The sequence below is a fragment of the Aspergillus aculeatus genome (assembly GCF_001890905.1).
Source record: "Aspergillus aculeatus ATCC 16872 unplaced genomic scaffold ASPACscaffold_1, whole genome shotgun sequence".
Lineage (NCBI taxonomy): Eukaryota > Fungi > Ascomycota > Eurotiomycetes > Eurotiales > Aspergillaceae > Aspergillus > Aspergillus aculeatus.
In genome coordinates, this window is record NW_017962976.1 from 2,275,690 (window position 1) to 2,294,447 (window position 18,758).

The 18,758-nt window shown below is 51.6% G+C and overlaps 4 protein-coding genes across 4 annotated transcripts; 3 read left to right on the forward strand and 1 right to left on the reverse strand.

Moving 5' to 3' along the window:
- The first annotated feature begins 7,039 nt into the window (after window positions 1-7,039).
- Window positions 7,040-8,509, forward strand: ASPACDRAFT_74485 (uncharacterized protein). Its single transcript, XM_020204228.1, has 2 exons — window positions 7,040-7,787; window positions 7,892-8,509. The coding sequence occupies exons 1-2, from the start codon at window positions 7,150-7,152 to the stop codon at window positions 8,340-8,342; spliced, it is 1,089 nt and encodes a 362-aa protein (XP_020061294.1). The 5' UTR covers window positions 7,040-7,149; the 3' UTR covers window positions 8,343-8,509.
- Window positions 8,510-8,959: 450 nt separating this feature from the next.
- Window positions 8,960-9,926, forward strand: ASPACDRAFT_38520 (putative mitochondrial inner membrane protease subunit Imp2; the record flags this gene model as incomplete). The annotated part of the gene is made up of 2 exons (XM_020200456.1): window positions 8,960-9,456; window positions 9,554-9,926. The coding sequence occupies 2 exons, from the start codon at window positions 8,960-8,962 to the stop codon at window positions 9,924-9,926; spliced, it is 870 nt and encodes a 289-aa protein (XP_020061295.1).
- Window positions 9,927-10,135: 209 nt separating this feature from the next.
- Window positions 10,136-13,431, reverse strand: ASPACDRAFT_19857 (sporulation-specific 71 family protein; the record flags this gene model as incomplete). The annotated part of the gene is made up of 3 exons (XM_020198903.1): window positions 10,136-10,696; window positions 10,748-13,303; window positions 13,351-13,431. 3 exons carry the CDS (start codon window positions 13,429-13,431, stop codon window positions 10,136-10,138), a joined length of 3,198 nt encoding a protein of 1,065 aa, XP_020061296.1.
- Window positions 13,432-13,834: 403 nt separating this feature from the next.
- ASPACDRAFT_109997 (GLTP domain-containing protein) lies at window positions 13,835-15,333 on the forward strand. Its single transcript, XM_020195443.1, has 4 exons — window positions 13,835-14,133; window positions 14,202-14,260; window positions 14,316-14,434; window positions 14,564-15,333. Exons 1-4 carry the CDS (start codon window positions 14,022-14,024, stop codon window positions 14,856-14,858), a joined length of 585 nt encoding a protein of 194 aa, XP_020061297.1. The 5' UTR covers window positions 13,835-14,021; the 3' UTR covers window positions 14,859-15,333.
- Window positions 15,334-18,758: the final 3,425 nt, after the last annotated feature.

Below are 18,758 nucleotides of genomic sequence, written 5' to 3' on the forward strand. Positions count from 1 at the left end.
AGTACATACTAAGTTATGTCTTTAGGGGCGCTTCACTATCAATGGGGCTGGCTATATGAGGGCGCACGACTATCTGGGTCTGGTGCTCATTAGTCTAGTCTATGAACTCAACTCTTGACGCTAGTAATTGTCTACATTTGGGTACAGTACAGTTTGCCTCTTATTGAGTTCCCTACTTAGGTGTGCGCCCAGTGAGTACCTAGCACAATGATACCTGTCCCAAGATTGTTGACCGGACTGGACTGATGTGACCTGTCCGACTATGTTATCGAGCGCCTATCTGCCTATCGACCCCACCGACCCAATCTCTCGGTACTTTAAGCGGTGAAACCACGGCGGACCGACCGATCGATCGATCTTTCTATCTACCTCTGTGCCCGTCTCTCTTTCTTTTTCTCTCCTATCCACTAGAGATAACAGTTGATACGCCGTCTGTTTGGGCATATGAATGCTTACTTTAGTCCGAGCCATGATGATACCCAAGATACCTCGCCAGGGTCTCAGTTCAAGACTAAATCTGCCCCCTCATTTTCACCGTCAAATCCGTCCTCACCTTCCCCGTGGCCGATGAGTAAGGATCTGAAACAAATCCTGGAACCCAAATGTTTGCCAACCAGATCAGCAAAGCCAGAGAACCCCAAGCCAAGGTGACGACTACCGTATGATGCCAATGAGATGCAACTTTTTGGGGGGGGGCAGGGGTCGATTCGGCATTTCCCCGTTCCTCGCCCGCCATCTATAAGATTGTCTGATATCATCCTGACCAAAGATGAGAACGGTGGAGTCCACCCACCTCGATCGTCGGTCGCCGCCTTTGTTTTCTTTCCTTGTTGCTAGGAGCCTCACAGTTTCGGGAGAGGGAAGGGGAATGTGCAGTGAGTGATCTTACATACCCATTTCGACCAAAAAAAAAAAGAAAGAAAGAAATTTGCCGAAAACTTCCTCCTCGAAGTGCCCAGGCAGGCAATGGGGCGGTTAGGCCGGATGGCACCGAGGGAGAGCAGATCTCAAATCGAACCAAGGATCATCCACTCACGAATCAGTCGACGGGAAGCACCGGCGGGGCAGGTTCTTTTTCTTATTATTCGATCGGCGATAGGGTCCGATAGTTTCAGCTGATTGACAGATTTGCAGTGCCCTTCCTCCACCTACCTTACTCAGTAAGATCTTTCTTTCGGGATTTGGGTTGTCGTACCTTAAGGCATTTTCTTTTTCGGGGTTCGGATTTGGCTCAATGCTTCCATCCAGGTGATTTTCATTTCTCCAAACCACATCTCTCCAAGAGTGGCATTGGCAGTTTACAGGGATCCGGATGTTTGGAGGCTTTCTTCAAACTGTCACCGTGACTGTACTGGAGCTTGTATCTGAGACTTTCATGTCTATGGTCTCTCAGCATCCGGCAATTCAGGCCCGGAGTTAGCGCGGCAACACTCTCTTTCCCACTCTTCCACAGAGGACATGCGTCTCTTTTGGGACTTCCAATGTTTTGGATTTCGACCTGGCGAAGTTTGAGGTGAAAGCATCCCGCAGTTGGGTATCGAACCCTAGCGAACAAGGCTGTAGGTCGATCGACCGGGGGGGGGGGAGGATATGATCTGTGACACTTGAGGAATGAATAGAACTAATCGATCGTAAATCGCAAATCGCAAACCGAGCGGCGTATCGGAGCTGCATTCCTGTTCGAGATGGGAGAAAAACAAACAACGGCTAGTCTCTGGCTGGCTCGTTGGATTCGCAATTCTGGGGGGTTTCACGCATACCATACCCAATTGACCGTATTTTCAGCAGCAAGGATTACTGTACTGCATGTCCATGGAGTCGGCAGAAAGATGTATGTATGCATGCATGTATGCATGTATGTACATCATCGGTTCCATCACAGTCGGCGGTCTGGATGATGTGTGGAGGATTTAGGGGTTGCTTCTGTTGTTGGCTCAGCGTGCCTGTCTTGGCTATTCTCTAACAGATCAATTTTCACAGGGTTCATGTGCGCCTGTTTGAAGGCTCCAGTATCTCGATGGTCACTTGTGTATGTATTCAGCTTGAGCTACGTGCGGACACGCTGGGTAGATTCGAACACGCAGTATATGTCAACCTAATGAAGAATATGGCTCCGTCAGCAGTCGAACTGAGAGCTAGAACCACATGGCAACAACGCTACGCATACCATAACATGAGAACCATGTTATCGATGGCTCTGTAGCACCGCATCCGCAACAAAACCCTGCCTTTGCCATCCACGAAAGCTGTCTGTCCAGGTAACCCCTGCATCTGGTCCAGGTTTCTGTATACGTTTTCCAGATACGGAGTATGTGACCAGACCCAATCCATACGAAGGCGTGTTCTACAATTTTTCGTTCTTTGATACATACTGTACATAACGAAGTAGTTACAGGGTATATCCCAGTTGAGAGCATCGTGTATTGGGGGCAAAGATCGGACAATAACTTACCAGCTGGAATCGTCTATACCACCAGAGCCTCGTGTCTGATCCCTCGCAAGCAGCCGCCGGGGCCACGCCCATTGATTGGCTCTGATGGGGTTTAGATTTTAGATTCGTGGCTCGATTTCGCCCAGACGCTGCTATGTACACAGTGTAAACTAAACCTCCTGACTACAAACCGAGTAGTCTATGTACTGTACCGAATTACAGTAGGTTGGTGATGATGCAGATCGGAAGTTCCAGGCTCATCCGCTCGCTCGCCGTGACCTTATCTACCCATTCACGGAATTGGCTTGATGGAGCACTGCCCTGACCTATTTGGTGGACTCTGAAATCTCGGAACATGCCACTCCCTTTGGTCGGTGGATGAATAATATTAATGCCAATGAAGCTAGTACTAGGTAAATAGCCCCTCTTTTTTCCGGGGAGTGCGTTTGGACTACAACGTGTAGTGAACACGAGGGGTTGAAATAGACCGAAAGAATCAACAAACATACGTACGTACTTAGTCTTCCTCGCGTGAGAAAAGAAAAAGGCATACTAGTAGCGAGGTCAGGTTCGGCATGCACGGCTGCCTAAAAAACTTGATCACGGTTCCTCTTCTCTTTTCTTTTTAGGCTTGGAGGGAAATGCTGTATGTAGCCCAGATGTTAGTCTTCTGCAATGTACATCAAAAGCGAAAGGTGGAGTGAAAGGGCTTACGCATGACAAGAATCATCCACCCACGACCCAAACCTATCCACGCATGCTTTGCTTGCTTTTTCTCTTTTGATTGTTGTAGCGGTGTTGCTTCTGGTACATCTCCACAGTTTTAGCGTAAATTAGTCTCCTAACCATCCGATCTACTCGTAGCTCTCCCCTCTGTCGGGGATGTCCCGCGACTCCACGGTGTGCAGAAAGGTCGCAAGGTGGTTCCGGACATTCAATGACCTTTCTGATAGCCCAAGCGGGTTAGGATTAGCGATCTCGCACAGGATCATGGGACAAGTTCATCTCATCTTGGATCGCGCGCGCGCCGGCCGCTCCACTGTCCACTGCTAAGCCCCTTTTGGCTTGGGCGCTCAGATCTTCCCATTCAACTGAGTACGTGGTCTAGAGAAACAAAAGTAACCTAAGCATTTTGAAGAAAAAGGTAAGACTAAAGAGTTAGTTAGTCCTTCTCTGTGCCGAGAGTAATCGGCGGCCTCGGGTGACGGTCGAGGTTCGAAGTTCGAACTGTACCGTACCTTCCTCAGCTTCTTTCTGCATTGACCAGTCCACAACGGATACATCCGCTGAATGGACGGAAGAGAAGACCGATTGCCCTCCCTCCCTCCACTTTTCGGCTGTCGCTCAGCTGTTTGTCATTAGTACTCGTACTCGTATCTTAGCAGTAACGAGACGTAGTGCAAAAGGTTTTGGGTGTTCGGGATTTACTGGAGGTTTGAACCGAGCGATGGATGAGAAGAAGAAAAAAAGACTCTTGACTATTCAGGTTTAGACACACAACTAGGAAGGGGACCGACGTTAAGAAAATCCTTTCCATTCCTTCTTGTTTGGGGGGAGGGGGGGGGAGGAGGTGTGCTAGCTAACTAAACCAGTGCTAATACTAGTTCAGAGTAGACGATCTGTTTGCCCCCCCAATCTTTTTCATTTTCATTGTCATTTTTTGATTCTCTTCTCCTTCTCGGACAGTTAGCGAAGAACTTCTTTTTCGTCCCCTTCCTTCGCCCCCATCATCTCTTCTCCCCCTTGCTTTGGCCCTTCCCGCCGTCTCCGTCCCCGGTACGACGGCACCCAGATCTCTTTGGCATCTACCGAATCGCCCGGAGAGGATAGCTTTCAGCCAACAAAACTCACCAGACTCCAAATAGTTAGTCCCAGCCACTGGATGTTCGGGTTCTCTTTCGGGGATGATTTGGAACCCAGCTATTGGACCGCATGTATGATGCGAAAGTTTCTTTTCTCGAAACTGATCCACAAAAATCTACCTTAGAACCTTTCTTTTCTTCTGTGGAGCTAAACCAAATTCGACTGCTCCCCCCAGGGGTTCGGTCGTGTACGGTACGTTTGTACAAAGTACCTAAACTACAAATCCATTGTTTTTTTGGGGGGAGGGTGTCATGTCCCCCCGCTTGCCATGCAGACTCCTGATTTAGATTCGATACCGCATGAGGGATCTGTTAACTTACTGTCTAACTTAGTGCAGATACACAGAGCCGCAATACCCGTACAACCCTAGCGTCCCACTTCCCCTCTAAAGCTTTCTCCCGTGGTTCAGGTTTGGAGAAGGGGAGAGGCATGCCTTGGCGATACTTGTAAAAGGTATAAGCTCAAGAAATCATGATTACTCGGATTGAGACATTGATTCACATTCCTGTGGGTATAGTATTGCATTGCCTCGCGAGTGTCACGGATCGATCCAAAGTTTTGCTTTTGGATACCTCCGATAGGCGAGTGACTCTGTTTCTATGGCCGGCTTACCTGTTGCCGGTCTAGGGCATGGGCAAACCAGTATCCGTAGGTATCTTTCAAGACCCTCTCTCCAAGTAATCTCACCTGGAAGGATCGATTGCATCTGGCACCTGTCTGTCAAAAGTCTGCTAATCATCATCCCGAGCTGAGAAGGTTTCATCCTACTGAGGGAATAGGCAGCGAGGAAGGCAACCACACTAATCTGCAGTGCTGGACTTGCATCCATTGCAGCATGGATGAGTTCGGGTGCATCTTGTGCCGGGGCCCTCTCCCCCGTCGTTCATACACAAAGTAAATATACTCGTAATATGTTTGTCCTTGTGCGCAAAGGGGGGGGGGTTACTGACGTGCATCCGAACTCCGAATGCGGAGTGATTCAGGGTGGCAGAGGTTAAGAGATTGACGATCGAGTCACTTTCCTCTTGTTGTCCGAATATTCCCGTACACGACCCTCTCCCCGTCGAAGGTGCTTCCCATGCATGGAAATGCAGCAACAGGGGGGGCAAGCGGAGGGTTGTCTGCGAGCATGCAGATGTTGGGATGATGTGGCGATGCAGTTTGTACTGTACAGTACACATGCATGATGATATCAAGGAAGGGAGAGAGAGAGTGTGTGTGCATACAGATTGCGACTAATCGTGCAGGGCCTGTAGCTTGAGACTGTCACTGACATCATTTGACAAGTCACAATGCATCTCATTTCCAATGAAAACGGAACCAGCAAACCACATAATTCTTTAGGTTTCAACTGTCGCGTGCAAAAGCTCCCACCATCAGCCCGCAGTTGTGCAAAGGAACCTGCTTCTGGCCCTTGCATTAGTTCGCCCTGCCCTCTCCTGGGCCAATCATTCGCGTCCTATCTGCAAGATGTGGCTTGATTTGGGATCTACTGGCGGTAGTCTACTGCCTTTGTGGATTGCTCTTGCTCGACCCCGGATGCAGTGTTACAGATCACTTCGGACTCGATCTGTCAGATCATAAAGCAAACAGGACAGCTGCACCGTGCATACATCATGCGCCGTATCGGGTAATCTAAGAGCAGGCAGGGAAGCCCGGGGCCATGGGAAGGGGGTCCCGGCGCTGGATCTGAGAGCTCGATCACAAAGAAGCGGTGACATCTAAACCTTGTATGGTTCGATCTCTTGATCTGCCTTAGCATCTGTCACATTTCTGGGCCAAGAAAGAGGCTCAAGCCTCTGTTTCTTCTCCGTCTCGTCCATCCGGAGGCTCTTTTTTTCTTTTTCGTGGGGCGAAAGAGGAGGACAGATCTCCAGTTCCTGCAGGCGCTTGGTTTGCTACCCGCGCATAATTCAGTTGTTTGACTCCTCATGTACCGTACCGGGCTGGCAATTATTGGTTCTGGTGAGGATATAGAACTGTGGACTGTTTTGTAAGGATTAGTCGGGTGACAGGTTTCGATCTCGATTGAATGTGGGTTTCCCGTGGATCGATTTGGGTCTGACGTCGTAGATCAGATTCATATTCAGTATGGGGAGTACTGTACGGCGCGGAGGTGAGGTGGTTGGGCGTTGATATTGCTACCGTGGTCTGTAGAATCTATCTGCCTGATAGACTATTCGAGAAGTAGCTTGTCCATGCCTGTATTGCTGTAGGAAGAAGGGCTTGTCTGCTTTTCCAAAACCGAATTCCAAATATAATCAGTTGGTTGCGCAATTGCTCTTTCGTGGTTCGCGATGAGCTTTGTGTTGTTGTTTTTCGTCTCGCGTCATGAATTGGCACCAGGGTGATATCGGGGGCCTAAGAGAAAGGCAAAGGATACACCGCACTTTCCATGTACTGCTAACCTGAGGCAGCCGCGAGTTCTTCCCTTCCACAGTGACCCAAGACATACAGAGCTCTGCTGGTCAATTCCAGCCCACTATGACGTTTGTGACAAGATTCACCTGTGGGTTGGCCCAGCGATAAGATAAGGGTGAATCATGTGTCAATCACGTGTGACAAGCAAGCTTCACCCCCCTCCACAACAGCTTACTTGCATCAAAGAACATCTGTTGAGAACACTATCTATCGCATACTTTCTTGATCTGATACTTGTTGAATCAAGGTATTGCCAAGTAAAGAACTGTCTCATTCGTGCAGGACATCTCCCTCGATCGAATTGAACTGCGCTGCAAGTGCCCGGCTCCCGCCACCTCTTTGTCAAAACGCGGGGAAGACTTCGTATCACCGCCGTTTGGATAAACGATTCCTGGGAACCAACTACGATCCGAGCTACACGACCGTGCTGCAATATGGCAGGCCCCCTCATACCTCTCGCCGAGATCCCGTCCGTTTCACTCCTGTACAAGCTGAAGCGGTTGGTCCCCGCGGCGTCCCCTCTGGCGTCGCCGTCCAAGGCCTTCAACGACACGATCGCGTTGGTTCGCAATGACATCACAAAGCTGCAGGGGGTCGACTGCATCGTCAACGCCGCAAACGAGAGCCTGCTGGGCGGCGGGGGCGTCGACGGCGTCATCCATCGCGCCGCGGGGCCCGACCTGCTGCGCGAGTGCCGCACCCTGGACGGCTGCGACACCGGCGACGCCAAGATCACCGCCGCATACGAGCTCCCCTGCAAAAGAATCATCCACACCGTCGGACCTATCTACGAATCCGAGCGCCGACGCGGGGGCGCCCGGTGGCCCGAGTCGCTGCTCCGCAGCTGCTACCGTCGCAGTCTGGAGGTGGCCGTGGAGAATGACATGAGGAGCATCGCGTTCTCGGCCGTCAGCACGGGCGTATACGGGTACCCGAGTGAAGCCGCCGCCCGGGCGGTATTGGATGAGACGCGCCAGTTCCTGGAGACCGCTGGCAATATCGGCAAGTTGGAGCGCATCATCTTCTGCAATTTTGAGCGCAAGGACGAGGTGGCCTATGAGAAGCTCGTGCCGTAAGTCTGGACCATTGGTTCCCCTTCGCCTTCATCGGAGCTTTTGCTGTTATCGTCTGTACTGTTCGATAAGTGGATACTAACAGTATGCCTTCGTCTGCTAGTTTATTCTTCCCACCCGAGGATCAGGATGTTCCCAGCAACGACATCACCCACGAGCAGAGTGAATCCCAGTCAACAAGCACCGACGGTGAGTCCTTACTGTCATCCGAAGTACTCGCAGCCAAGCTCCCCGACGCGCCCACCATGGAGCCCGGACTGGACGGCCAACCGGAGACCAAGAAGCAGAGGGTTAACGAGACCGCGACCACGCAGCGAGGTAAAAGCTACATCGAGGACTTCTCCATCAAATCGGATGACGACTGGGAGGAAGTGGACAAGTCCGAGGACGGGCGCACGGAGAGATTGGACGATGACCCCGTCGAGGTCGACCGGCCTCCTTCGGCCACCGACGTGCAAAGCGTCCAGTCGAGCGGCATCATCGACATGGATGGCTCACAGTCGTCGTCGGATGGGATTTTGTCCAAGGATAGCCTCATGACCAAGGATTGGTAATTGAGACTGGCGACTATGAATAATCATGCACAAAACTCATGACAAATTCGTTACTTTATGATTCGGCTGGCGTCTGGGACTGAATGTTCAGTGGTCTTGTGCGAATGGAGCAATGCACACCACCCCCATCGACATTGAGATTTTCCATCAATTATGATAGCTAATGCAACACTTATTCTTGGTCGATGCGAGAATTTCTGGTGAAAAGCATTAACCCGACATTCGTCCTAAAGGACGGTATACTTCGTAGAATAATAGCTATAGTTTGAATCCACGCCCGGGTTACAGGACAAAAGTTCCCGAAACGACCAGTGCAAACACCGCAAACAAGCTCGCGATAATTATTACGATATCACGATCATCTCCGCGGCTTCCATCGCACACTCCGATGCGACAAATGCGACATACTTTGATACCCTTTCCCCCACAATTGAGCACCAATTCCTCTTCCACCCTTGCTACACGATAATATAGCGCAGTTTCCGCGAAACAACTGGACACCCTCAACATCCCCAACTCCGCGACCGCATCCTACCTCCATCCTCATTTGCGCTCCTCCGCACGCAACCCCAACAAAAAGGACCTCCTCCCTACCTCCAAACGAATCAGCACTGAATATGTCACCACCAACACCACCAAACCTGAACCCCAATCGCACAAAACCCCGCGTCGTGCCCCGCGAAGAACTCTCCCGCGCAACCACCTCAAGCCACCGCCTCGTCCAAGACCTCCAAGACGAACTCCGCGCGCAAGCGCAGGCGCACGCCCAGCAGCAGCAACAACAAGCGGCACACCGAGCCCAGCGCCAACGCCCTCGCTTCTCTTTCCTTTCCGCCCTCCGCGCCCGCTACGCAACCCTCCCGCTACCCTTCCGGCGCTCCGTGCGGGTCCTGGGCGCCACGCTCCCGCTCCTCCCGATCGGGCTCTTCTTCTCCGAACACGTGCTGCAGGTGATGTGGGTGCGCGGGCCCAGCATGACGCCCTACCTGAACGAGGACTACGAGCAGATGCATACGGCCAGCGACATGGTGCTTGTGAATATGTGGGGCGGTGGCGGGCTGTGGCCGTGGGAGCGGAAGCGGCGGTTGGAGAGGGGGATGGTTGTTACGTTTCGGTGAGTCTTCAAGCTATTTACCATCTTCAGGGGGGGAGGGTGGCCGGGGATCTCTTAGAGGGTAATGGTGGCTAACAGTTCTCTTCCGGTGTGATAGCTCCCCCGCGAATCCCCGCCACATCGCCATCAAGCGCGTCGTCGGACTGCCCGGGGATCGTATCACGACACGTGAACCCTGTCTGAAGGATGCGCAGGTCGTGCCGTTTAACCATGTGTGGTTGGAGGGCGATGCGCGCGATCCCCGGAAGTCGATGGATAGTAATACCTACGGGCCGGTGAGTTGCAGTCTGATCACGGGCCGGGTGCTGGCGGTGCTGTGGCCCAGGTGGCGGTGGTTGAATTGGGAGGATTGGGAACGGGGGCTTGTGGAGGGCGATACGGAGCGTCGCTTTGGGGAGGATTATCGCCAGGAGGTGAGGGAGCGTGTGGTCAAGGAGGCTGTGAAGTTGGAACGCCCACAATTGTCGTAGGCTGCGGTCGGGATGGTAAGGTGTTTACTGTAAGCTTGTTGTTGGTGGTGTTCGATGTTGTGTATATTATGTTTGTTTGCATTGAGTATGTACATATTTCCTCGCTTTCGTCCTTCATGTGTGTGTGGTGACTATATAGAGATTAGAGAATAGGCTGATCCTGCGTTTTGGATCGTGGAGCTATACTTCAAAAAACAAGAAAAAAATCGCTAAGTCTGCTGTGAGATGATTCGCACATCCTCCGGCCGGTCTTCTTGCAGACGGTCAATCTCGGATGCTATACTCAACACCCACCGGTCTTTCTCCACACGGCTGCGCGCCTTGAAGACGATGGTCCGCCCGTGCACTCCCAGTGTGGACACCTGCTTCAACCGTTGCCGCTTCTCTCCCTTGGTCCCGTACTCGCGTGAGCGGAAATAGTTTCTGCGCAGGGGCTGCCAGATCACGAATGCGATGGCGGTGTCCTCGTCACTACTTGTGTAGACATCTGTCGAGAGATAGACTCGCGGGAGGGATTGGTGCCCAGGCCGGTTGCTGTCGAACGTCTGATTTGAGTAGAGCAAGTCTGATTCGGTCAAAAGGCCCGAGTATATATAGCAGTCGGCCAGGTCGATGGTGGTCTCCAAACTGTGGTGTATATGAGGCACTTCGGCGCCGTTGCGCTTCCGCAGGGAGGTGCGAAAGATTAATAACTTTCCGGCCATGAGGACGACATGGCATCGCTTGAAGGTGCTGTGGCGGCGAGGTTTCCGATATAGTTGTCCAGACATCTGCAACTCCAGTCAGTATCTGCTGCTCCGTTGAAGTGGCGTGTAATGTACCTTGATTGTCCGGCAGCCCGACAGAGCACAGATGTTGTGCAGCAGAGGCGAGGCCTCGGCTTTTTTGACCTCCCACTTTCGAGCGAATTGCCCCATGATCGACTCCATCTCCTCATCGATTCCAAGAAGTTCTTGATTACGCTGGCGGAGAACCTTGAGCTCCGCTGCATCGGTCGCCAGCCGGACCTTCCAGTATTTCACCAGAGCATCAAGTCGTTTCATCCATTCATTCTTGGTGATCTCATCGTACGCCTGGAACCGAACAACAAGGTCATTGTGCAGGAGCATCTCAAACGTCCTCTCATCATCAAACTGCTTCGTGGCGCCGTCATCTCGGCGCGAATCTGTCGCGTCAGGTTGGAAATCGACGTCGGGCCCTTGTTCGAGATTGGGGTCAGCGGGGCAAGCATCACGGTGCACATTGCGGACTTCTTTGACCCGGCTTAGATCAATGAACCCGTCTGCATGCTCAATGTTGTGGGCGTTTCTTTGCTGTTGAGCATAAGCCTGCTCGTCGTATTTGGTAATGTGTTCCTTATTGCCACTCGATAACCATGTAATCTCGCCGTCCTGCAAGGGGTACGGATCGACCTCGTAGGAAAGAGGCGATGCGTCTAAGATCTGCTGCGCTGAGGGCACGGTAGTCTCATCGCGGTCGAGCTTCGGAGGCGCCGGGGGCAGTGACTTGGAGGGTCTGCAGAAAAACAGGTGGTGATCCTGAGTAAAGAAATACAGTCGTTTGAAAAACATCTTATTCAATCGCTGGTGTACACCACGCTGCGACGTGAGGCGTACAAGAAAGCCCTCTACCGGTGGGGGCTCATCCTCCTTCTCGTGGTCGTGCTTGACGTACGTCTGATAATGTTGCCTTGGTCGCAGCTCGAGCTCATGGGTCGTATGCATCGCAATTGTGCCGTACATGTTCGCTTCATTGGTACCAAAAATCCATTCCAATCGATCATACCGCTTCCAGGCAAGCCCCATGATCTCAGTCTTGGACCAGCGGTTCAAAACCTCCGCCCATTCGGGGCGGTGTTCCAGCATCTCCAAACAACCGCGCACGATCGCTGTAGCGACAGATTTCTCCTTCGTTGCAGCGCGACCCAGAACACCACCCTTCCCCTTGTTCGAATAAATTGCTTCTAATTGTTCGAACGGATTCTTGAAAACAAGAGATACTCCAAGGTCTGGGACATATATCGGGAGTGAAGATGGACGGCGCCTGCCTAGCACCTGGCTCAGGAAAGTGTACCATTCCATAGCATGCGCCGCAGACTTCGGCCGTAAAATGAAGATCTTCGTCCCTCGCTTACACGGCCCCCAGATGACAATTGTCTTGTCCAGGTGTGAATAAAGATTTACCTTGGTCCGTTTGCGACCCAGCGGGATATCATACTGCGGTGACACCCGCGTGCCTGCCTTTTGCACCTCGGGTATGACACGAGTCTTGTACATTTGGAGAGAGAATGGCGCATCCGGACTGGAAGACACTCGACACGCCACGAGGTATTCTCGCCACTGATCCACAACCCGATTCTCTGACTTGAGACTGTCATTCTCTGTATAGTCATCAGGAAGCTTGTCCTGTAGTGTTTCCTCAATCCGAACAAGCATTTTCTCTGCCTTCAGGACCTCTCCTTCCTGGATTTTGCGTCGGTGCGGTCGGTGTCGTGACAAGACTCCCTGTGTCCTCGATATGCGCGAAAAAAGCCGCTGTTGCTTGTCCAAGAGATTGTCATCCAGGTTGTATCTGACCGCCTTTTTGTGCAGTGGGTGAAGAGGATTACTTCTGACTCGCTTGCCCTGCGGGATCGATTGCTCTTCGTCGCTCTCCACCCGAGGCTCATGCTGCTCTAGATCTGCTGGTGTCGACACTGACGGTGCTCTTCCCTTCCCTTTGGATCGCGACGCTGGCCTTAGCAACCCAGTTGTGGATCCATGATCGCTAGCAGGAATCATGGGGCTTGACTGACTCTCGGCATATTGGCTAGGAACCTGTAGCGTTTGCCTGTCTTGTTCCCGCGTGGGTTGCTCCGACTCCATCCTGCTGGGTTCCAAGGATGCATCGCTTGGGCCGCGCTCGTGGGCCGTGTAATAAGCAGAGCCACCATCTTGTCTTCGAGTAGACGCGCCTTCGTGGTTCGCTGTTTCTCTAGAAGTTGATCGGCTTGTGTCTGCAGTAGTCGTCCGCGAGACCTCATGCCCATTGTCTTCAGAGAGTGTGTAGGGAATAGTCCGTAGGCTCTTTCGCGGGCGGGCCTCACAATCTCTGGTTTCGTCCTCTGATTCCCGTTCTGTTGCTTCGTCTTCAGTGGTATCGGCCAGACCAGCTGACTCTTCTTCGGGAGAGGATTCATAATCATCACTCTCGTACTCCTCAGTGTAACGTGCGACCATGGGATCTGCAGAGAAAGTGACAGTCCTTGAAGAGTATTTACTCAGCCTGAGTCTTGTCCTCCACCACGATTTACGGTGATTCTGCAACCAGCCCTGCGGAATGGGGCCGATGAAGAATCGCCGATTGGTCATGTGTATGTGTTTGGGAGAGGCATGATGCTTTGTCGGGTCAGCAGCTGGGACGTGGATTGTGTGTAGGCACATACCAATTTCTCTGCAGTATGAGAGTCGGGATCCAGCCCGCGATATTTGGAGCCATGATACCCGAGACGAGGATCGGTAGCCATTCCGTCACTGGAATGCTGCTCCGTTGGCGCATGAGAAGTCATGACATCTCCAGTGAAACTCCCTCGACGAGATATCTAGAGTGTCCTTGAGGACAAAGGGTGTTTTAAAATCGAACCAGGACAGCTGGGGGGAGATGAGATGCAGATCTGGCATCGGCCAGGAACCGACACTGGGGACAAGTCTTGGCCCGGAGTCGATGACGTCGCTCGTTGGAGGTCTTCCCCTTTCCCAAGTTTATGCCCTGTTGCCTAACTGCCTTTTTGCCTTAATGCCTGATAACCCGCTCAGATGTTTGCACGCTTTGTCTCAGGTGAAACAATAGCTGACATAACCACTCAGGGGCGAAGGGACCCGCTTTGTTTATTGGTCTCGAACCTCACCGCTTGCGTGTCCCGCTCCCCTGCGGCGGTGAGTTGTGACAGGCCGCCGTGGGCTGTTGATGAGCTGCCCTCCACCTCCCCTCCACGTTGCCTTATAAAGCCCCCCAACCCCTGATCACTCGACTTACATTCTCTCTATCTACCTCCCTACAATTTACTGTGCTCTTTTGTACTTACAATATACACTCTACCTCCTTAGTTCCACAAAAATGGCTACCTGGTTCGACGGCAAGAAGTCCTTCGCGGACGTTCCCATCACCGCCAACGGCATCTCAACTCAGGAATTCCTCGATGCTGCTGAGGCCCTGACCACCTTGTTCGGTATGCCACCGTTATTGGACATGGTACAGCACGTCACAGAGCTCTGTATGCTGACATCAAACTCCTAGATCTCATGCAATCCAAGGCTTTCGGCGTTGTCAAGTCTGACCTTACCGGCAACATCAAGGTTCGGATAACCATACCCCGCATTCAGCCATCGCTCAGGTCTAACCCCATCACAGAAAGTCAGGGACAGGTTCCTGGCTGCTCCCGCTGAGTCCCAGACTCTCCAAGAGCTTGTCGTGAACGAGCTCAAGACCGGAAAGCACACCGCCACCGAGGGTCTCCTCTGGCTCGTTAGGTTAGATTTGACCTACCCCTCCCCGTCACTCAGCCCATGACACCTAGCCGCATGTATCGATGCATGATGCACAGTTCTCATCGACACCTTCAATATCTTCAATACAAAGCTGACATCTTCCTCTCACAGAGGACTTGACTTCACCGCCCAAGCTCTTCGCCACAACATTGACAACGCCTCCACTGAGCTCGCCGACTCCTTCCGCAACGCTTACGGCGGCACCCTCAAGCCCCACCACTCCTTCGTTGTCAAGCCCCTCTTCTCCGCTGCCATGTCCGCCTGCCCTTACCGCAAGGACTTCTACTCTAGACTGGGCGATGATCAGGCTCAGGTGCAGGAGAACCTGAATGTTTATGTTGCGGCCCTTGAGGAGCGGATTAACATTCTGAAGGCGTTCATGGAGAGCCCCCAGGCTAAGTGGTAGATATCTTTCGGAAGGCTAGTTGATGTCAGGCACATTCGGCATATGAAGGAAAGCGCAGTTTTGAAATGTACATACATATATTCGGGAAAGTCTGAGACTTCTTGCATGTTATTTATAGAGAAGATTTGGTCTGCGCAGGTTTGGTCGTATTTGTACTGCCCCGAACCTGGGGGGATCCTCGTTTTGAAGGTGCTCTTGTATACCGCCATTGAGCAAGTGATCAGGATGATCACCGGAGGACATTCGTATCGGACGATTTGTGAGCTTGCTCCGCCATTATAACCATGGAATTGCTTCGTTCCTGTGGCATGGTACCAACCATCCAAATCATATTAAATAGCTATGCACATATTAGAGCTGAAGTTCCATAATGCAAATCTGTATGGCATGACCGATTGAGCTTCAGACGAAGTTGGCGGTGCGAGCGCCATACAGCAAGACGAGATAATAGACAAGCCTACCCCGATTCACCGGCATATGCGTCGATCCTATTCGATCTTCTGCGACGAGCACAGATACAACTGTGACTGGTAAGAGGGAAAACAGATAGGGGCGGGGATAGTACGTTGGGGCGCAAAGCGAAGGGATAGCGTCAAGGATGAATGGATTTCGACTCGAGCAAAGACCCATATGAGCCCGGTCTTGACTCTTGATACTCACTGTGTTCGCTTAGCAGCTGCCCCGAGCACTCTTGAAGGAGGCATCCACTCGCGGAGCTACGTGGGTTCGTAGTTCCAAGATGTTTCCGACTGTAGTATAAGGTCACGCGTGCTTTTCGTGCCTTCTAGTTATTTCATCACCGATACCGATCGTAGTACCGTCTGCAATTTCAAGACCAGCACTCACAAGCAGATACTGTGGATGATGGCCTGGGAGATCTCTTCTCCCTGTCAGACCGAGTCCTGAAGCTCTTTCGAGGAGACGGAGATGAATGATCGACGTATTAGAGAAAAGATGATGGCCATGATGCAGCGAGATATCGATCGGGGAGCGGCTCATTAGAGCCTAGCCGATCGATGAAGGGATCTGAGCAACGATCGGTCAACTGCTAGTAAACAAGAGCAAGACACAGGCCATGAAGCGTCTCTTTCGAGACTACCGATAGAGTTATATCAGCCTATGGTCTCAGAACGATCGCTGAAGAAGGGGGCGGCCTCGTGGATGCTGTTCTTCAGTGACCTCTTCTCAGAATCTACAGCAGACGAATCACCTGGCTTGCGGAGACTTATACCTATACATTTTCTGAGGCTGGTGGCCAGCACGTACATCTTCTTTCAGCAGGCTGTTGTCGATTTGCGCATAAGTCAATTCTCATGACGCTGGGTGCGATTGTGCTTGCTCAAATGTTTGTCTTTGTTCAATAAGCGGCAAGCTTTGTTTGGCCTGGGGAGACATGCTAACTTACATCTCTGGGGTCGACCGTATCGATCTGACGTGCGCTGTGCTCTTTACATACTTTTATGCTACGCATTATACTCATTTCTCCGCTTGCTCCTTTCATATCACGTGATCAGGATCGATGATTGCTAAAGCGTGCCAAAGGTATATGCGATGGTAGATGGAGAGATGGAGTAGTGGAGAGACAGAGACCATAAGGAAGGGTGCAAGGTATAACATGAGCAATCACGCGCATAGCGGCGATGACTTGGCTGGCCAGGAGGCTTCCAGGACCTAGAATGATCATTAAATCGAGACTGCAGCTGCAAGTACCTACGCTCTGGAGCTTCCCATGTGAAGGGGGCTGGATGCGGGATAGGAGGCGCATGCACCAACTGTCCCCGAATCAGGTCCTCTGCGCTGCTGTCCCAATTGGGTAATCTAGCATGCCGCCGCGGGCCGCGGGCTAGACTACTACAGTCTTCGCCAACCTGAAATGCTACTTCCCCCCTCTCAAAAACTCGTGGGAATCTGCAGCGAGATTACTCTTGTCAAAGACTTGGCTGTTATGGTGACTGGCGCTCAACTGGATTTAACCTAGCATGAAACCACCCTGTGCTCCCATAGGGCTACAATTGAGCTCTCAGCACCTTTGGCATCGCCCAGAGCGAGGGGAATTGGAACCCAATGGTAACACGAGCTCCTCTACTTCAGGTGGCTATTGCATAGGGCAAAAGTGCCAACTCAGATCCCCGGCCTCTGGTGGTACTCCGTATATGCGTAGCACCGTTGCACGTGTGACAAACCTTAGCGTTGGTGTGAGTTCAGAGAAGGAACTCCGCACTCTTGGAGCATAACAGGTTATGCTATAAGAGTATAGAGCCCAGATCACTCCACCTGGTGGCTCAAAATAGCATCTAAGGCATTGTCTTGACAGTTCGACAGATGACAGATGAAACGTGCATTCAAGCAACGACCGTTTCAGGAGGTGGGGACCGGCCTAGCCTACCTAGCATGTGACGTTGACAGTGACCTCAAGTTTCCATGTCAGATAAGAGGAGGGGAGTAAACGACGTTGTACCACCCTGAAAACATGCAGCACCTTGATGTTCTGCTCATCGAGATTTGCTTTCTTTCAATCGGTAAATTGTGGATTAGGATTGACACCCAGGCTTCAGTGCCCGTCCTATTCGAGGGGAGATCCTGGAAGCAGGTCAAAAGTAGTGCACGCGAGACTTCCCGATGCCGTCCACAGTTATCAGCATACGCATAGTGGTACTAATGCAAAATCGATAGCCGAGCTTATTATGGTTCGTGGACGCCGCTTCCGCCATGTTCCACTGTTGGTTGAAACCATAAGCGGAGCAAGACCGGAAATTGGTACCCTCCTCCGAATCATCGATTGTAGGGACCGGGATAAAGGGGGGAAATGTACATGATGAAAGCCTTCTCCTTGCGAATGATGATAGGGTGTTGCGAAGCTCGGCGGCACTAGAGGCTAGCTCAGGTTCTAGGCAATTGTCCCTGGCATCAAGTGCTGACACCTGGCACCTGTCAGACGCGTTTACAGGAAAGTCAAATAGAACAGCATTGTGCATCGCACAAGAGAGATTCCCTCTGGCCCTGTTGACAATGCGATCGTTTCATATTGTCCTACTCGAAAAGAAGAGGAGGGTGAACAAGTGTAACTGCATCTAAGATCCTCAGATGCAATCCTCTTGCTGGATCGGCAGGCTCAAATTAATTGTGGAGTTGTGTTGCCGGGTAAGGACTTCAGAGGAGGGGCACGTTGAGACGGATGGAGACAGTTCGGCAATCGCCCGTCTCGAGTCATGGTGGTTTGATTAGTCAAAGTAGCCCGCTCACCCACAAAGAAGAATACAGACCCAAATCATGCTAAAGAATTCGATCAAGGGTCGGATCAAGGATATGTTGACTGAGGAAATATCCCAACACAATTCATTCAGTAGCTTAATCAATCACACATCATTGTCACGGAAGAGACGCTTTCAAAGTCAGTCCAACGGTGTTGACAGGGAAGAAGATCGAAATGAAACATCCGTTGGTGGGGCTGTCTATCTTTACCCCATGCGAACAAGATCGATCAAACTGGTTTACTTTTCGTCCGGGCTGAATCGTAGTTCGTTTGCCGAGATTGCGCATCTTGATCTGCTTTGATGGACTAGCTATGGACATATTTGTTGCTGACAATAAGGTGGCTGGTTGCTACAAGTGCAGTACCTTGGGGCGGCTTGAGAAAGAGTATCCTGCAAGACCTATTTCTGGTTAAGGCTGTCCCAGGACAACGGGCAAGACCTTCATTTGTAGTGGATATCTGTAGTTAGTTGCTGTTGAGTTCCATGGACGGTAGAGGATTAGACTTCACTTGCCCTACCGGAGCCTATCTGCCCTGTTAAGGAACACTTTCTAGACTTTGGCTATGTCCGCCATCATAATAAATACAACTCTACTCCCACAACGTCATTCCTCAAGTTCTTAGGTCCAGCAGCCTGTTACAACATA